The 20,806-nt window shown below is 44.3% G+C and overlaps 1 protein-coding gene across 2 annotated transcripts in view; it reads right to left on the reverse strand.

Annotated features, from left to right (window-relative positions):
• SLC20A2 (solute carrier family 20 member 2) overlaps window positions 1-20,806 on the reverse strand; it is a 104,897-nt gene that overhangs the window by 9,188 nt on the left and 74,903 nt on the right. For both annotated transcript variants that reach the window (XM_080796048.1, XM_080796047.1), the window contains exons 6-10: window positions 19,774-19,890; window positions 15,515-15,718; window positions 13,899-14,490; window positions 4,597-4,782; window positions 3,433-3,517 (exon numbers count right to left, since the gene is read on the reverse strand). In XM_080796048.1, the coding sequence (XP_080652174.1) occupies window positions 3,433-3,517; window positions 4,597-4,782; window positions 13,899-14,490; window positions 15,515-15,718; window positions 19,774-19,890 (1,184 nt within the window). The remainder of the gene's footprint in view (window positions 1-3,432; window positions 3,518-4,596; window positions 4,783-13,898; window positions 14,491-15,514; window positions 15,719-19,773; window positions 19,891-20,806) is intronic.

Raw genomic sequence — 20,806 nt, forward strand, 5'->3', positions numbered from 1 at the left:
CATCTGTGGATAATTTTATTTTCAAGAGTCCTCTTTATTTTTTTAAATTAAGGCTTTGAGCTTTAACCAGAGGTAGTGTCCCAGGAAAATGTTTAATGAACTGAACTTGGATATAAAATATAAAAATGTATAACATCGTAAGATTTATGGAAAACAAAACTTGTCTTACCTATGCCTTCTGAAATATAGGATTACACTAATATGGTATACTATTCAGGACAATATGATTTTTCTAATTATCCTTTTCTAAATTGTATATTCAGCTAACATCTGGATCACTTAATGGAGATTTATAAGTGTTTTAAATGGGGTACAACAAAATTTAAACTATGCCCTTAGCTATGTACATTTAGAAAAATGCATGAATGAATAAAATGTACCCAGATACATTCAAAGGCTTATTTTGAGCAACAGTTTCCATCCTTTCCTGCCAAGTTCCTAACTTTGCCCCCCTTGTGTGGAAGGTGGCTCTAAGCAAGAACCCTAACAAGCAGATCGGACAGGAAGCAGAGCTGGAAAAATCGAACAGGTGGGGTGATTATTCCTGAAAACACAATGGTGTTCAGTTATGACTTTATGTGGATGTCAGCACCTTTGAATGTTTCCAGAATCATGGTGTCACCCACACAGGGCCTTGTTCCTAACACCACGCTGTACCTCTCCTATTTCCACCTGCACCTGCTGCGCGGGGGGCTAGGGCGCACAGAGCTGGCACTGCGGGAGGGCTAGCGCTCCGCGGGGGGGCAGCCGCAAGCTCTTCCCAGTGCCTCACCACCTAGGCTTTGCGCTCCATTGTGAGGACTGGAGAACCAGGACCCTGACTTAAGCTACCGCAGCGACTAGCTCTGGGCTTTGTCCGTCAGTCCACCATAGTGACACTAGCCAGCCTGACCAGATTCCAAGTTGAGGTCTGGCTCCTGTCTATTTGACAGGTGACATCGACTGTGGTCTCGTGTTAAAGAGACTTATATTAAGTCTCCAGCGAGCTATCCTAACTCAACTTATCATCAGCTCTAAGGAAACAAAACCTATCACATGATTTGTATGGCTATTTTAGGATAATGATGACATAGACATTTATCCACTAAGGTCCTATACAAATTGGATATAAATCCCTTAGGAGCACCTCCTCATTATAGTAGAAATATAAATATTGGGGAAATGACATGAGTGTAGGTTTTTATGGGCACTTAATACTTTTCATCTATTTCTGTAAGTAGTATTATAAAGTTTAGTGTTATGGGCAAAAGAGGTATTGTCAGTTACAACACTTCATACATTCGTATAGGTTAGACTGCTGAGAGCGTTAGGCAACAGCTCAGGAAAGCAAACTCGGTTTTTCAAGAGATCTTTCAACTGGTGGGAAAGAGGGGGCATTCACTAGGCTGGTTACGTGCAGGGTTAATCATTAAGAAGACAGTAACATTTATTTAAAAGCAGCCCCAAAGACTCTCCATGCCTGCAGAAAAGTTCAAAGCTTATCTCCTTGGGAGGAAAATATATTTAGTAAGAAGCGTTTCCTTTCTGCTCCCACACGCCCCGAGAACCGAAGCTGATGCAGCGTAGGGGGAAGAGGATCAGGTTTCAGTCCATGGAGTTTTGTGTCATTTGAAATATTCCAACGAACCTGTGCTCCTTTCGTAACTTTTCCATCACCAGACTCAGAACAGTAACAGTGATGGTCTGGCAGGAGCACAGCGCACTGCTCCTGCCTCCCTGCTTTGTACTTGGCCTGTGCTCGGGGCAGGGAGTGGGAGGGCAGGGCGAGGGAGGGAACCGTGCCCGCCCTGCGGCTGTGGGACCTCAGCTGCGCCTCTCCCTAGTCCAGTGAGCTTGGGTGAGTTGCTTAACCCTTCTATCTTCAGTTTCCTCATTGCTAAAGCTGAGGCCCCCATAGTACTCACCTCAACAGGGGCCTGGGAGGATTAAATAGACTCACATTCACAGGGCACTTAACATGCTGCCCCAGAGAGCCCCTGCCCCGTCTTAGTTGTGGTTGGTGACCATCACCAGGATCGCTGTGATGAACAGGAGGCATAGAGCATGAGGTCAGTGTCTCAATCCTGGCTCTAGCACTTGGGAGAGTGACCTTCCTCTGGAGGCCTCAGTTCTCTCATCTTTAAATCAGGAATAACTACCAATTTCATAGGGTTGCTGTGGGGTTCAGTGATGTATTTACTGAGCATGTATGAAGCCCTAAACACAGCGCCTGGCATTCCCCAAGCACTCAGTAAGTGGCGGTGATTTTTATAATAAAAATTTGTGGAAACTGAGGGTTTCCTATATACTGTGGCAAAAAAGGGAGAAGACAAACAAGGAAACAAAAAGCCTCTTTCCCATGAGGCTGATTCTCCATGCCAGAAGGCTCTGGATTTGTCAGCTGGCCCACTTAAAATATTCCCATAAATGCCACTTGACGTTTTGAAGCACTAAGTCATTCACATGCAGTGGTATTTGTTTATAATTGACACATCGGTTGGTGTTTTTAAACTGTGTGTGAACGTGGATGGCTGTCTCTGTCTCCGTCACGGTGGTACTGCGGTACCCCTACTGCCCACAACGAACAGCGCCTCACACAGAGCAGATACAAATGTTTTTCTTGAATGACATGAACAAATGAACATAGGAAAAATCTGGAAGTGTCTTTTGCTTCGTTGAAGTCAGTGAATATTTTTGTGTATAGGAGGCTCGCTGGGTATGCTTTAACATCTCTCCACATCTGGCGCAGACCTGGGTTCTAGTCCTGCCTCCTCCCTGGGGGACCTCCAATGACTCCAGGAAACTCAAGAAGACCGTTTCCTCTTCTGCGACCTTTTAGGGTCCTTGCAGCTCTAACACTCTCCCTTTGTAAGCAAGTCCCTCCTGCATATTCCTGAATTCTAGAGCATTTTGCAGTGATCGAATTCAGCATTACCCCTCCTTGGCAGCTAAGGCACTTTGACCAGTCGTATAAGGAAAAAGCACTGAAACAATCGAGTCCTACACTTCCACTGAGATGATATCTCAATGTCTACATCCACTGTCAACACCCAGTCCCCTGCGCTGGCTGGAACTGGGTGCCATGCCCCCGTGTGAACCTACAAACATGGTTAGCGTACACATGACATCAGTGCAAAACCCACAGTGGAAAAAACGAGAGAGAAACAGGACAAATGGAAGTGTGAAGCACACATGGAAAGAGGGAGAGCTCTTGCCATGCACACGCTGAGAAAGCCAAGTGTGTGTGGCAGAAGGCATCACGCTGCCGCGCCCAGAGGGTCGAGAGGCACAGCGTGGGAAAAGCCAAGGCCCATGTCCAACAACACCTTAGCAGGCCCCGCAAACCTCAAGATGACTGTCTTCAAAAACAAGCACACGCCAAGAGCTGCCAGCTTTTCTCCCATTCGCTTGGCGACCGGGGAAGGGCCCCGGCAGCCCGATGTAGGGACCCACCTTGCAGTGTGTGGTGCTGACCGGAAGCCCGACGTTGGAGGCGATCACCACGGTGAATGCGGAGGCCAGCTCAATGGTGAAGCCGCTGCGGGGGGGGGGGGGGGGAGGGCACAAGAGACACATCACAGGGGCTCTTTGTATCAGCCTCACGGACACCCCAGGGGTGCCAGAGTCTCACCAAAACATTCTTTGGATCGATTGTTGGGCTGCTGACCGGGCAGATGACATTAACAGAAAAGAAACGGCTGCATAATGACAACAATGCACACTAAGACTGTGCATGATACTGTTGACAGCCCTAAATAGCCTCCTTTTTCCGATATGTTTTCAAAAAGCACACACTGTTGTAACTGGGTCAGAAATTCCTGCTGTGTAAAAAATGCTAAATTAGTCATTTCTAAAGTGGCGGAGAAAAAAAAAGTACTCCCATTTTTAAAAGGTGTACTTCTTGCAAAAAAGTGACTTTTTCCCTCAGACTGCTTGTTTTTCTTCAAACCAATCTTATAATCATTACAGTGAGTTTCAAGGGCGGGGGGTGGGGGAAGACTTTTTACAATAGGTTCCATGTCCCGTTGTGTTCTCCAAGTTCTCCCGGCAGTTTGTCCTTAACCCGGAATATACGTGGAGAACACACAACAGAAGGACCACCCGAAGGCAAATGGCGGGTCACGGCCCCCACCTGCCCAGCTGCAGGAAGCGCGTAAGCTAACCTCCAAGGGCGCCAGTGGAGAGCTGCTTCCGTCCAGCAGGGAGGCTGCTGTGGCGGAGAATTTTCGGGAAACGCAGACCCTGGGCCGAGGGCGGTTTGCATCCCCTTGGGCCCCGCTTCCCTCTGGGCCCCCCCAGGGGTAAGACCACCAGGGGGCCTGGACCCAGGTTTCTTTTCCTCTTCCCTCCCGCTCTGGTTCAGCTTCTCTTCTTCCTACACTCCCAGCCTCTCCCCTTCTCTCCCTCACTTGAAGCCACTGCAGATGGGCCAAGTGCGCCGCACGAGGGACAGCAACGACGGGCAGTGAGCCCACTGGGCCCCAGTGGGCCCCCCGAGGCTGTGCAGAGGGCGTGGGGGGCAGAGGAGCAGTGGGGGAGGACTTCAGACACTGCAAGCCGGTTCTGCGGCAGGCCCGGGAGGACAGCCCTGCCACTTGGGCCGGCGCTTCGGCTTACCTCGATGGTGTGATGGGAGTGAGGTCCTTCCCCATGGTCTGGATCACTCTTCTCCCCCAGACCCAGAGACCGGTACAGATTCCAACTCCTCCATAAAACAGCAGCCAGACGGGGGTCGCTGCTTCTTGCAGGACTGCGCCTTGCTCGTAAATCAGCCACAAGGCTACCAGGGGACCGATGGCGTTGCTGGGATGGGGAGAAAGAGACAGTGACACAGACAAGGTCCTGTGCATCCCGGGCTTGAGGAAAGCCCACCGGCCTGTATTTGTGCATCGCCCACACAATCGAAATGACTCATTTGTTTTATTGCGGTGAAAACCCCATCAACTTTACTACTTTCACCATTTCTAAGCGTATGGCTCTGTAGTGTTCAGCAGCTCACACAGTTGTGAACCAGAGCTCTAGGACTTTCTCACCTTGCAAATCTGAAACTTTACACCCACGGAACAGTAAGTCCCTTTGCCCCATCCCACCCCCCTCCACCGGGCGCGGCTCACCACCACCCTACTGTCTGTTTCCACGGATTGGACTACTCTAGGCACTTCACAGAAGGAGAATGATTCAGTATTTATCTTCGTGTGACGCGCTTATTTCCCTCTGCGTCTCGTCCTCAGGGTTCATCCATGTGGGAGCACGAGTCGGAATTTCCTCCTCTTCCAGGCTGTACCCCCTGCTCCCTGACGACAGCCCACACCTTTATCCGTTCACCTCGTGGCTGCGGCGAAACACGCTGTGGTGAACACGGGTGTACAGATGTCCCCGCGGGACCCTGCCTGCAACTCTTCTGGGTACAAACTCAGAAGGAAGAGGATTGCTGGATCACACGGTGGTGCTATTTTTCATACTTTGAGGAACCTCCAGACCGTTTTCCACAGCAGCTGCGCCCGTTCACATGCCCGCCAACGGCGCACCAGGGCTCCCATCTCTCCACACCCTCGCCAACACTTGTCCCTGTGATTTTTTTTTTTTTTAAACAGGAGCCCTTCCCTTAATGGGTGTGTGACTTATTAATTTTTTAAGGAAGTACTGAATTATCACAAGTGGACACAAAAACCCAGTTCTTTTTTTCTCTTCTATTTTTTTCTCTATTTCTATTTTCATTACTAGCCTTGCTACTAATACGAGCTACCAGTTTGGGCAGCCACGTCAGCTCCCACACGACAGACCACAAACACTGTCTCTAACCCTCAGTTCTCACACCCACCCTGCCACTAGGTATGGTTGCTCCAATTTTACTGATGAGGAAACGGATGCCAATGTTACATCACCAGCAGGAGGCAGGACTCAGGCCTCACCCCCTTTCCGCTCAACTGTCACTGTCACTCAGACCCTTGGCAGGCACATGTGGACTGCTTTGGGGGATGCCGCAGGTTTGGTTTTGTTTAGTTTTTAAAGCAGGCCCCATGCCCTGAGTGGAGCCCAGTGTGAGGCTTGAACTCATGACCCTGAGATCAAGACCTGAGCTAAGACCAAGAGTAGGACACTTAGCCACCAGTAGGACACAGGCACCCCATTCTTTGGTGAAGTGTCTGGTAAGGTGTTTGGTCCCTTTTTAAAAATTGGATTGTTTGTTTTCTTATTGCTGAGTTTTAAGAGTTCTTTGTACATTACTCTTTTAGCAGATTTGTCTTTTGCAAGTATTTTCTCTGTTTCTGGCGTCTTTATTTTTTTTATTTATTTGAGAGAGAGAGAACAGATGGGTGGGGAGGAGCAGGGAGAGAGGGAGAAACAGACTCCCCCACTGAGCAGGAAGCCCGACATGGGGCTCAATCCCATGACCCTAAGATCATGACCTGAGCTGAAGGGAGACAGCTAACCAACTGAGCCACACAGGTGCCTCTGTTTCTGGCTTCTCTACTCATTTTCTCGACACTGTCCTCCACCATGCAAAAGTTTCTAATTTTAATAAAGCCCAGTTTACCTAGTATTTCCTTTATGGACTGTGCCGTTGGTGTTGTATCCTAAAGAATCATTTCCAGAATCACGGTCATCTAGGTTTTGTCCTGTGTCATCCTACTGGGAGTTTTATAGTTTCCCACTTTACATTTAGGTTTGCGATCCATTTTGAGATCCTTTTTTGGAAGGGTGTAAGGTTTGCGTCCAGATTCATTTTTTGCACATGGACGTCTAGCTGTCCCAGCACTGTTTGTTGAGAAGACTCTCTTCACTCCGCTGCATCTCCTTTGCTCCTCTGTCAAGAATCAGTTGATTATATTTATGGGGCGCTATTTCTTTTTTTTCTTTGAAGATTTTGTTTATTAATTTGAGAGAAAGAGAGAGCGTGCACACCCATGAGTGGGGGGCAGAGGCAGAGGGAGAAGCAGGCTCCCCGCTGAGCAGGGAGCCCTATGCGGGGCTTGATCCCAGGACCCTGGGGTTATGACCTGAGCCCAAGGCAGACACTTAAATCGACTGAGCTACCTAGGCGCCCCCAAGGGGGTCTATTTCTGAGCTCTATTCTGGTTCACTGACTTATCTATTCTTTCACCAGTATCACTCCATCTTGATCACTGTGGCTGTATTACAGTAAGTCTTGATGATGGGCAGTGTCAGTCCTTCAGTTTTGTCCTACTCCTTCAATACAGTGTTGATTATTCAGGGTCTTTTGCCTTTCCTTACAAATTTTACAATCTGTTCATTGATATCCATAAGATAATCTGCTGGGATTTTTGACTGGGATTATAATGAATTTATAAATCAAGGTGGGAAGAACTGACATCTTGACAATATTGAGTCTTCCTATCCTTGTACATGGAAAATCCCTCCATTTAATTCTTTGATTTTATTAATCAGTTTTATAGTTTTCTGCATGTAAATCTTGTACAAATTTTGTTAGATTTATAACTGTTTCATTATGTAAACAATATTCTGTTTTTAACTTCAAATGCCACCAGTTCATTATTGGTATGTAGGAAAGCAACTGACTTGTATATTAACATCATATCCAGCAACCCTGCTATAACTGCTTACACATTTCAGGAACTGAATAAGTTCCCCTTTATTCCTAGTTTACTGAGAGTTTTTATCATGAAAAAGAGGTGAATTTTGTTTAAGATTTTTCTGCAACTATTGATACAATCATGTGATTTTTCCTTTTTAGCCTATTGATGTGATAGATTACATTAACTGATTTTTGGATGTTGAACCAGCCTTGCATACCTGGGATAAACATCCTTTAGTCATGGTGTTTAATCCTTTCTATACATCGCTGGATTCAATTTGCTAATATTTTGTTGAGGATTTGTACATCCATGTTTGTGACAGATACTGGTCTGCAGTTTTCTTTTATGTCAATGTCCTCCTCTGGTTTTGGTAATAAGGTAATACTGGCCTTACAGAATAAGTTGAGAAGTATTTCTTCTACTTCTATCCTCTGAAGGAGACTAGGGAATTGGCATAGAGTCTTCCTTAAATGTTTGGCAGAATTCACCAAGGAACCCATCTGGGCATGGTGCTTTCTGTTTTGAAAGGTTATTAATTACGGTTTGATTTCTTAAATAGATACGGACCGATTCAGATAGTCTATTTCTTCTTTCATGAGTTCTGGCAAATTGTGTCATTCAAGGAATCCAGTCTTTTTCATCTAGGTCATCAAATTTATGAGCAGAGTGGTTCAGAGTATTGTCTTTTTAATGTCTGTAGGATCTAAAGTGAAGTCCAATCTTTCATTTCCAATATTAGTAATTTGTATCCTCTCTTTTTCTTAGTTAGCCTGGCTAGAGGCTTATCAACTTTATTAATTTATTCATAGAATTAGCCTTTGGTTTCATGGATTTTCTCTTTTGATTTCCTGATTTCAATTTCACTGATTCTTTTCTAATTCTTATTATTTCCTCTGTTTACTTTGGATTTAATTTTCTCCTCTTTTTCTAGTTTCCTTGGGTGGAAATGTAGATTACTGATTTTATATATTTATTCTTTTCTAATATATACATTCAGTGCTATAAGTTTCTTAGCTTTTGCTAAGAAATGCTTTTGCTGCATCCCACTAATTTTGATGTTTTCATTTTAATTTAGTTTAAAGTACTTAAAAATTTCTCCTTTGATCCATGTGTTACTTAGAAGTGTGTTGTTTAGGGGCACCTGGGTGGCTCAGTGGGTTAAAGCCTCTGCCTTCAGCTCGGGTCATGATCTCAGGGTCCTGGGATCAAGCCCAGGATCAAGGATCAAGCCCCACATCAGGCTCTTTGCTCGGCAGGGAGCCTGCTTCCTCCTCTCTCTCTCTGCCTACTTGTGATATCTATCTTAAAAAAAAAAAAGAAGTGTGTTCTTTAATCTCCTCGTATTCTGGAATCTTCTAATTATCTTTCTGTTGTGGATTTCTAGTTTAATTACATTGTGCTCTGAGAGCAGACACTATATTAGCTTTATTTTTTCAAATGTGTTTAGGTGTGTGTTATGGTCCATAATATAGCATATCTCACTGAATGTTCCATATGAGCTTGAAAAGGATGTGAGTTCTGCTACTGTTGGATGAACTAGTTCACAGATGTCAGTTATTTCCAGCAGATTTGATGGGTTTAGGGGATTCAACTACATCCTTACTGATCTGCTTGCTGAATCTGTGTCTGTTCTATCTAAAATTAATACAGCAACTCCTGTTTTCCTTTGATTAGTATTAGCATGGTGTATTTTCCTCCTTTTAACCTGAATGTGTCTTTCTACTTAAAGTGGATTTCTTATGGCAACATATATTTGGGTCTTGTTTTTTGATCCAGTCCAGCAGTCTTTGTCATTTAACAGGTGCATTTAGACCACTGACATTCAAAGTTATTACTGATTTAGGAGGATTAAGATCTACCACATTTGTTACTCTTTTCTATTTGTTGGTCTTGTTCTTTCTTGTTTTTGTCTTCCACTTTTTTTGCCTTTTAACTGACCATTTTATATGATTTCATTTTCTTCTCTTAGCATATTGTTTATACTTTTTAAAAACTGTTTTTAGTGGTTGCCCTAGACTTTGCAACACACACTTACACAGCTAATCCATGTCTGCTTTCAAAAAAGACTACACCATTTCACAGACAGCATGGGTCCTTAAAATTAAAAAAAATCCTCATTTCTCCCTCCCATCCCCTGTATCACTGCTGTCATTCATTTCACTTAATACAGGCATACATGTATTATATACATATATACACACATATGTGTATTAATACATACATGTATTAATACACATATACATATATATACACACATATAAAATATATAATATACACATAAACATATAAATATAAAATATATAAAATACATACTTAGTTGACTTCCACACTGTGGGGATTGGGATGCTGAGCCCCCACACAGTAAAAACTCTGTGTATAATTCCCTTTTTTAAAGATTTATTTATTTGACAGAGAGAGCGAGAGAGCACAAGCAGGGGGAGCAGCTGAGAGAGAGGAGAGCAGGGAGCCTGATGTGGGGCTTGATCCCAGGACCCTGGGACCATGACCTGAGCCAAAGGCAGATGCTTAACCAACTGAGCCACCCAGGTGCCTCTATAATTTCTGACTCCACAAAAACTTTACTACTAGTAGTGCTATTGACTGGAAGCTTATTGACACATATTTTGCATATTATATGTATTATATATTGTATTTTTACAATAAAGTAAGCTAGAGAAAAGAAAATCATAAAGAAGAGAAATGTATTTATAGTACTGTAGTTATTGAAAAGGACCTGCATATAAGTAGATGCACAGTCCAAACCCATGTTGTTCAAAGGTCAATTATATATATACATACATATATACATATACATATATATAGCTGTGTGTATGTATGTACGGGGATATGTGTGTGTGTGTATATATATATATATATATAGTTCAATTGTGGACTGACAGCAGACATTGTATTATTAAACTCTTTTTAATTTGTTGAGATATGTTTATATAGTTTAATATATAAACATATCTCAACAAATTAGGTAACTGTATATGTACATATAGTATATACTAGCATACACAACTGAATAACTGATACATTGTTAGTATTATTTTTAACAAACTGTTATCATTTAGATCACTTAAGAATAAGAAAAATAACTTTTTTTATCTTTACTTAATCCTTCCATGATGTTCTTCCTTTTTTTTATATTTAAAAAAATTTTTTTTATTAACATATAATGTATTATTAGTCCCAGGGGTACAGGTCTGTGAATCGCCAGGTTTAATGTTCTTCCTTTATGTAGATCTGAGTTTCTGAGCTATATTATTTTTCTTCTCTCTAAAGAGTTTTTTTTTTTTTTTAAAGATTTTATTTATCTATTTGACAGAGAGAGTGAGAGAGCACAAGCAGGGGGAGCAGCAGAGGGAGAGGGAGAAGCAGGCCCCCTGCCAGAGAGTCTGATGCAGGGCTTGATCCCAAGACCCTGGGATCATGACCTGAGCCGAAGGCAGACGCTCAACCATCTGAGCCACCCAGGCGCCCCTAAAGAATTTCTCTTAACATTTCTTACAAGGCAAGGTATTTCTCTAGCAACAACTCCCTCAATTTTGTGCATCTGAGAAAGTCTTTATTTCTTCTTTACTTCTGAAGAATAATTTCCCAGGGTACATAATTCTAGGCTGGTGGACTTTTTCCCCCCTCAACACTTTAAATATATTTCACTACCCTCTCAAATGCATGGTTTCTGAGAAGAAGATGGATTAATTCTTACTTTTGTTCCTCTGTAAGTTTTTTTCTTCTGACTTCTTCCAGGAATTTTTCTTTAATTTCCTACAGTTTGAGAATGATATGCCTAGATAGTTTCTTGGGGGCATTTATTCTACTTGCTACTCTCTGAGCCTCCTGGACCTCTGGGTTGGTGTCTGTCATTGATTCATGGAAATTCTCCATCGTTATTGTTTCAAATATTTCATCTGTCTGTCTTCTCCTTCTGGTAATCCTATTGCGCATATGTTAACACCTCTGTAACTGTCCCACACTCCTTGGACATTCTATTCTGGTTTTTCGGTCTTTGTTCTCTTTAGTTTGGGGGATTCCTGTTGACATAGCCTCAAGCTCAGAGATTCTTTCCTCAGCTGTGTCCAGTGCACTAGTAAGCCCACCAAAGGCCTCCTTCACTTACGGGGTCCTCTCCAGTATTTCCTTCTGGTTCTCTGTTAGTGCCTCCATTGTCTCTGCTTCCATTGCCCATCTGTCTTGCACGACGCTTACCTTATCCATTAGAACTCCTAGCATGTTCATCACAGTTGTTCTAAATTCCCAACCCGACCATTCTAACGTGCCTTGTAGCGTCTGCTTCTGATGCTTGCTCTGTCTCATGGTTCTCGTGGGCTAGTTTCTCTTCCTCCACGTTAGGCTGTGATAGTACCTCAGCAGGTCAGGCTCCGGTTAAGTAGTTTCCCCTGAGGGCAGCTTGCTAAGAACACAGTGGTCTGGGTCTGTCAAGTATGGTTACTTTGCCTCTCCCACCCCCATGGAAGCAGGAGGGGACTGCTTCCTCTGATCTTCACCGTGAGCAGCTGGCAGAGCTCCTGGAGGCAAAACGGACAATCTGGTGGGGGCCCTACCACGGGCTCTCCCTGGAGTCTTTACCTCCCACACCCACCTCCACCGAGCCTCTATGAATTCATCATCACTGTTCAGGCCCTCCGGCCCGGCACTGGTTCCCACGACACTTTCCACTCCTGTGTCTCCCCCGTGACCCCCATGCTTGTCTGTCTCTCCCGTACTCGTACTGGGGCCAGCCGTCTGCCCTCGGCCCTCCTCTCTCTCATGGCTCCAAGAGGAGTTGTTGATTTTTCAGTCTGTTGTGAGGAGGGAGCGGCAGCCTCTGAGCTCCTCTGTGCAGAAGCCCCCACAGGCCTTCGACGGGCTGTCCGCTCCAGCCTCCCCTCCTCAGCCTGCCGGATGCCGTGCAGGCAGAGCGGAGGCTGAGGGTCACAAAGAGCTGCCTGTCGAGTCTGCTTCTCATTAGCTGTGTGATCCTGGGCGAGAAACATCGTATTTCTGAGCTTCAGATTTCGTCTTTGAAGGATACCACTATGACCTCAAAGGACCGTTTGGAGATGGAATAAGAATAAGTTACTAACGGTTCAGCACTGAAGCCTGGGGTAAACTTAACAGCCTTGGGTTAAAGGAATAGAAGCTTCTCTTCACTGTCACATCACTTCCAGAACCTTGCACTTTTACCTGACCGTGTCTGCACTCGGAAGCCTCAAAACCAGGCCCTGCCCGGCAAGCCACTGCTCGACACGCTAGTCCCCCTCAGCAGTCCCACCCGGACTCTTCCTGAGCCTTGCCATACGGCTCTGGGGTGCTTCGTTACTTCTCTGTGTATGTCCTTTTAATCTCCCCAGCTGGAATTTAAACTCCAAGAACAGGGACCCAATTCAGAACACCTTGCCAGTACCAGGGCTTCAGTAAGAATTTTTGATCAGGAGGAGGAGGAAGTAGGGTGGTGCTGGGGGCGTAGTCACAAAAGTAAGCTAGGACTGAACACGATGCCTGAAATACAGCGACACAGCAACACCTATGTAACAGCGGGTGGAACCCGAGATGACCAGCCCTCTTGTCTGGGAGGATGACTTCTTCTAAAAAGAACAGACCCTGAACCGCACATGGTTAGGCAGTGTCCGGAAAGCCAGAGCTGTAGAATCAAGAGCCATATATCTGGGCAATAAGAAATACAACAACAGCATGTTCTCCTGATTTGGAAAAAAACATTAGGCTTGATGATAATAATAGTAATGAAGAAAATACATAGATACTGACTACGTGAGGAGCACCATCCTAAGCACATTAAATATAGCATCTCACTTAATCATCCTAGAAACCCCATGAGGCTGGTACTAGTTTTCCTCCCATTTTACAGATTGGGACACTGAGGCTCCCAAACAAACACGTGGCTTGTCTAGGGCTTCCCAGCTCGTAAGAAGAGAACAGAGACTACATATTCCAGGCCTCCATGACCTGCTGACCTGACGGTCCACACTCTCTCCCTCCATGGCCTCCTTGCTCTTCCTACAATACCCTAGGTGCGCTCCTGCCTCAGGCCTTTTTCACCTGCTGTCCTGGAGCTGCTCTGGCACAGCTGCTCACACAGCTGGCTCCCTCAGCCCCTTCAGAGCTCACCCAGCGAGCCCTAACTTGAGTAGCATCGCCACCACCACAGTCCCCGAGACGCTGCCATTCCCCGGCAGACCTGATTCTCCCCTTCGCGTCTATGCTGCTAGCACACCACAGCTGCTACCTGTCTGTCCACTCCTGCTGACGGGGATCCCCGTCGGCTGTCCGCACGGTGCCTGGCCCGCAGGCAGGCCCTCAGCACATACCTGCCGAGCGAACGCATATACTTACCTCACGTCATTGCCACCGTGAGCGAAGGATCCAAAACAGGCAGTGAGGACCTGCAGGAAATGGAATAGGAGGTGGACCTCGGCAGTGTCCTTCTCCTCCTTCTCCTCCTCCGCAGGGTCCTCCCGGGGCTGGTCAGGGTCGGTCAGCTCAGAAGCCAGCTTCATTTCCACACCCCCCTCATCGGCCTCGATCTCGGCTTCTGCGACCGCGTTGCAGTAGCTCGAGTAGCTGTCGTAGCGGAGTCTCTTCTTGGAGTAGGACACGGCGTCGCCCACCAGCTTCTCGCTGTCCTCGGGCGCGGAGGACGAGTCGGCGGCTCTGAAGGTGGCGTGCACGGGCAGCCCGCAGATGGCGGCCGTGTAGCACGTGTAGCTGTTGTTGCGCCGCAGCAGCCTGTAGTTGCTCTCCGGGGCGGGCCTCTCCTCGGGGCCCCTGTCTGCGTGCATTCTGTGCAGCAGGTCCTTGTAGAGCCCCGAGTCCTTGTGCACCGTGTGGTACACGTGCCCGTCGCTCCGCGTGTGGCCGTCGAAGCCGAAGGTGCCGTTGGAGATGGGTGATTTTGCAGAGCCATGGGTCATGGACAGTGCCCTTCCTGAAAAGAGTTAACGAGAATCTCACTTTCTAGCCTTCTGAAAAGAAATCGTTTCTGAAAGGAAATACTCCTCCCTCCTCACAGCGGTTATCTCTGGAAATAGGGTTATGGGGGATTTTCCAATTTTTTTCCCCATGCTTTCTTTTCCAAATTACTATAAAGAATGTGTAATACGGTTAAAATAGCAAAGGAAAGTTGGAAATGTACGAATGAATAATATGGCCTTTGAAAATGATGCTATTTTTCTCCTAAAATAAGTCTTCTAGAAATTACCACGGCACTCTTTCCTGTTTCTAGTAACCAATAAAGGGATAATCCTTAAAGGAAATTGGGGAAACTTCATAGAGGAAGTTCACTGGGAGACAGAAATTCTAGGTGCTCCTTAAAGGCCAATCATGACTGTCAGAGGCACTTATCTGTCAGATCAGTGAGACAAAACCCATTTGCTTTCTTTGGGCCAAGTCTGAGGCCACACCTACAGGAAGCGAAAGCAGGTGCCAGGGCCCCACCTTGCAGGAAGGTGTGGAGCTGCCCAGACAGGCTTGGCAGAGGCTGGGGCTCACCCATCATTCTTCGCAAATGTTACGAGACAAAAGAACCCCACTGCCACAGGACAATCTCGATGTTCTCTGACGTTTCTGTGATTCTACAGTAGGACGATGTCCTTGGTTCCAATTTCAGCTTTCTCCTTGTGTCTTCCGGGAGGAAGGTACACTTAGTGAGCTGGAAGGGCCAATCTCTGGCAGCTAGGTGACTGCCCCACAGAGGATGTGCGTGCAGCTGGCTGGGCCGCACGGAGGCCGGGCTGGCTCCTCGTGAGACTAGAAATAGCTCTTGGAAGAAAATTACAGGCCCAGAGTGAGCCTGCTCTGTTGACTGCATGGTCTCCTGAGACAGCCTTAGCACCTGGGTTCTCCCAAACCATGACACTGGGGAACACTTGTGTGCATTAAAACACTTGTATATCTCCCCCAGAACTGCTCTCTGCCACCATGCAAACCCAAATCCTCTGCACACGTCTTACCATAGGAGGCCCGGGGGTGGTTCCCCACTGATGTGCCTTCCGAGGTCCCAGCCGGCTCCCCCGCTGGCCCCGTGAGAGGGACGGTGCTGTCATCATTGGCCTTGGCACCTGGTAGCTCTTTAAATACCGGGGACTCTGCTTCCTGAATTTTCCCGAGGCTTTCATCAGACACTCGCGATAAAGCAGCTTCTTTTTGTAATTTGCCTAAAGAAAATATAGCCGTAACTAAAAATGCTGAAATAGAGTTCTTGTTATTAAAAAATGAATATAAAGATGAATATTTGTCTTTATACTTTAGTACTACTTACTTGGGAAATGAAAAAATACAGTTACAGCTAGATAGAAAAAAATAAAGTGGAGAGTTCAATTATCTGGGAAAACTGAGCCAGAAAATTCAGCTACTGAGTACAAGAGGGGGCTCCGGCCTCAGTTCTCTCCTCCAAAACCAACAAATAGAGATGGCTAGATTCGGTCCCCACGGTGCTGTCCGGGGCCAGCATTCTGTAATCCTACAACCATCTGGAATGGTCTTCTGTGTTCTTAAACTAACCTCAAAATCACTAAAATGTTTATCCTTTTTGTCTTCAGAGCTATTAGTTATAGTTTGTTTGGTTTTCTTCTGTTCAATAAATTATTGGTCTCCGATTTCTTCAGGTCACCAAATCTTAGGAAACAAGTAAATCATCTTCCAAAAAGGAACAGAGAGATCCTACTTACTTTTAAAAATCCTCTACTTTCAAAAGAGAGAAGGAGAAGGGATTTTTAAAAAAGCTGCTCAAAAGCTCTGTCGCATTCTTTTTAATCAGATCTGATAAGCGGTGAGGCTGATTTAATGATCTCACTGCTTGTAAATTCTCCTGGGCAAATCTCTAAGCTCTTACCTACAAAACTAAAATGCAAGTATTCTCAGTTCCTCTGCTGGATACACTCACAGTATCTTCCATCACCTATTTCTATTAAGAGAGTCGGAAGAAACACACACAGATCTTCTGAAACGACACTTCTGTTCTGTACTACAGGGAACAAAGAAAGGTACACACAGATCTCCTACCACAAGGCGCTTATAATCAAAATGAGAGAAGGTAATATTTGTAATGATAACAATAATAATTAAGCAAAATCGTTAACACTTACATGAGACAGGTTTCATTATTTTCTGCTTTTTATTAATGAGCACACTGAGGTACAGAGATTAAGTCATTTGCGCAGAGTCACCCAGGTGGTAAATTGCAGGCAGTTTAGCGCTATGGTTCGTGTCCTTAATCACTAGTGTGTACTTAAAACAACGAAACAAGAAATATATACTGAAATAACAAAAGATGGCACTGACCAAAAAGAAAAAAAATTTCCTGGGAAGCCAGAATGGGGAGGAATGTCAGTTTCCTGCTGTTATATTAATAGCCTTAAGATGGAAAGTGAAGATTTTATAGTCTATTTGACAAGAATGTTCAGATAATAGGAAAAGCCTTTAAACGTCAAAGCCTTTAAGTATGGGGTTCAATCAGGCCAGCGGCATGTTTTAAGTGGCTCATTTTAGGCAGCAGCAGCTACTTATCAACCCATTACTGACGTGGCTTTACTATTGAGTCTGACGTTGTATGTATTAATTAATGTGGATATTTTTAGTATTCGTTTTTTAAATTTATGCAGTAAGACTATGTGCGTATATGTGAGTCCTTCCTGATTGTAAGATCTGTCTGGATCTGTGTAACCCTCACCACAAGCAGGACACAGAGAGATTTCATCACCTCCCAAAGCTCCCCAAGTAGTCAGACCCCCTGCCCAGCTCCTTGGCAACCACTGACTTAGTCTCTGTCTCTATAGTTTTGCCTTTTTCAGAATGTTGTATAAATGAAACCACAACATTTGTGATTTTTATAAAAATTTTAAAAAGGGAAAAAACTTTTGTGAGTGGATGAAACAAAGGGTTTTTAGATGTGACACCCAAAACACAACTTAGAAAAAAAAGAAATTGGTAAACTACACTTTGTCAAGATTAAAAACTGTGAGAACACTATTAAAAGAATGAAAAGACAAGCTACAGATTGGGAGGAAGTTATTTGCAAATCCCCTGACAAAGGGCTTGTATTCAGAACATAGAGAGAGGGGCGCCTGGGTGGCTCAGTGGGTTAAAGCCTCTGCCTTCGGCTCAAGTCATGATCCCAGGGTCCTGGGATCAAGCCCCGCATTGGGCTCTCTGCTCAGCGGGGAGCCTGCTTCCCTTCCTCTCTCTCTGCCTGCCTTTCTGCCTACTTGTGATCTCTGTCAAATAAATAAATAAAATCTTAAAAAAAAAGAAAAAGAACATAGAGAGAAATCTTTGAAAACAGCAGTTAAAAATGAGCAAAAAATAAGAACACACACTTCATCAGTAAAGCTATATAAATGGCAAGTCCTGTTAGTCATCAAGGAAGTACAAATTAAAATCACAAGATATCACTACACACTGATCCGAATGGCTCAAAATAATATGGACAAATTTTATGTATTTTATTTCTTTCCCTAAAAGTCTTATCACTTTCTATTTTCATTTAAATCTATGATACACTTGGTTAATTTTTTTTTTTTTTACAGGTGTGAGGCTTAAGTCGAGGTTCTTTTTCTGCATACAGATGTCCAAATGTTCTAATACCATTTGTTGAAAGATGACTCTTTCTCCACTGAGGTGCCTCTGTACTTCGCTGAAAATCAACGTGCTGTGTTTGTGTGGGTCTATTTCTGGACTTTAGTCTGTTCTGTTAACGTGGGTATCTATTTTTTCACTAATACCACACAGTCTGGTTGCTTTATATGAATCCTATGAATCCTCCAACTTGTTCTTTTTCAAAATTGTTTTTGGCTATTCTAGTTCCTTTACCTTTCCATATAAAATTTAAAAGCAACTTGTCTAAATCTACAGAATATCTTGCTGGGATTTTAATTTAAATTTTATTAAATCTAGGGAGCAATTTAACAAGAACTGACATCTTAACTCTTACGGGGTCTTCCAATTCATGAACATGGTATGTCTCCTCATTTGTTTTGCTCTTCTTTGAAATATGGGTTTTCAAATTCTGATATGTCCACACTGAAACATAATTGTAAGGCATACTCTGAGGCCAAAAGTAAATACTTCTTTTCTTTTGAGAGCCCTATAAGAGCATGTGGCCTCACGGCTTGCAATTATGTTGCTAGTGACAGAAAAACAACTCTGGCAACTTTCTGACCCATATTCTTCTTTTTAAAAAAAAATTACATGTGTTGAGGTGTAATTTATACATTAAAAAATATATACATTTAAGTGTATAGGCAGATGACCTATGATGAATGAGTATAAACACTCCCCCAACTGGCACAGAGAACATTTCTATGCCCCTGGAATGCTCCCATGTGTCCCTTTGCTACCAGTCTCCTGTAAACTCCCTACCACCTTCAGCACCCAGTGGTTTCTATAACTGTAGATTAATTTCCTCTAGAATCATACAGTATGTACTCTTGTATCTGGCTTCTTCTACTCAAAGCAATGTCTATGAAATTCATTATGTCGTGGGTAGTTCATTGTCTTTAGTGCTAAGCAGGTTTCTACTGTATGAATAGACCACAATTTGGTTATTCTTTCACCTATTTAGGAACACTGGGGCTGTTTCTAGTTTTTCCTGTTATGATAGAACGACTGTATACAAGTCTTTTTATGAATGTGTGTTTTCACTTTTCTTGGATAAATACCTAGGAGTGGAATTACTTGGTCATGTGGCAAATGTAAGCTTAACTTTACAGGAAACTTATTCTAACTTCCGAAGTGGTTGGACCGTTACATTCCACCGTGAGTGCCTGAGAGTTCTAGTTATCCCACCTCTTCATCAACACTTTGAAATAGTTCCTTCACTTTTAGCCATTCCTGTGGGTGTGAACTGATATTTTATTATGGTGGTAATTTGCATTTTATATAATTTGATATTATATTATGGTGTTAAAATGCATTTCCCTGCGTTTTCCCTAATGTTTTTCATCAGGCCGGTAGAACCTGACCAAACAGTTAACTTGTAGCTATCTAGGCAACCAGGACCTTACTGCTCACTCAAGTCACAAGTTACCAAGAACAAGTTTGAGGGGGAAAGTAGGCAGGAGCCAAGAGACAAGGATGGGGCATGTATCTCAGTGCTGTGTTCCAGAGTCATCGATACTTCCAGTTTCCTGGGTTAGTAAGGGTGATGGTGGATTACACCTGAAGCCCCAGGAACCAGGGATTTTGTGAATCAGAGGAAGAAAAAAGCCCTTACCTGCTATTTTCCTCCGCATCCATGGACACACAAAGAGCCATACAAAAAGGGCGAACAGCAGCGCAACACCAAAGGAGATGAGTGCTATCGCCCACATGGGAAGGACCAGACCAAGCACTGGGAAGTAAAAAGGACAGCAGTGTTGTCAGTGGATACTTTCTGAAAGGTCAAGCCTCATATCAACAAAACTTTACATTTCCTAAATCCAAAATGAATCACCTGGACTTTGTATTTAATAAAACTCTCAACCAAAAAAAAAAAAAAATCTACAGTTTTGGGGGTAGGAAGGAGGGTGTGTGTTTAAGACACACTCCATCTTGTCACTATGTGGCCAAACTGAGCAGTAGTAAGCCAACTATTAACATTTTACCAAGGCGGCTCAAACAGTGGATTAAGTTGAAATAAAGCCATTTACTCATTATCTCAACAGCGAGACTCTGGGGTGGACAAACATGGCCAAGAAGGGACTCTGCCGTCTTCTGCCCTGCCGCCAGCCCCCTCCCGGGCAGTGAGGAGCAGAGGTCTGGAAGCCTCACTGCACATGGCTGCTGACTGCTGCCTGTTTGGGTTTCTGAGGAGTCAGCAGCCCTGCTTTAAATGGCCAGGACACTCTGACCACATCGACAAACTTTTTCAAAGTCAGCTTGGAAACAAAAGTTTTTTTCAAAGGACACTGACCTTCAAACTTAACTCTTCTTTGAAGTGTCAACTCATGGAATTACAACACAGAAAAACTTTTCATTAAAATTCAATAATGCGCACTAAGTTGCAATTACAATAGCCAATAAAAGGGGCGAAGGGCACATGGTTGAGGAATATCCCATTCTCCTGGCACTGTACTGTCTCCAGAACTCATCACTCCGCATCTTGTACACTTTGCTCACTGCTGGCAACAGGCAACATTTCACCCGCATTCCCAAGTTTCTACTTAAACAAGCATCCTTGCGCAGGAACGAGCGGACGTGTACAATACTCCCATGGCATTATGTGTAACAGCAAGAATGTGCAAGACAATGAATATGTGCATCATTAT

This window comes from Martes martes, assembly GCF_963455335.1.
Source record: "Martes martes genome assembly, chromosome: 2".
Lineage (NCBI taxonomy): Eukaryota > Metazoa > Chordata > Mammalia > Carnivora > Mustelidae > Martes > Martes martes.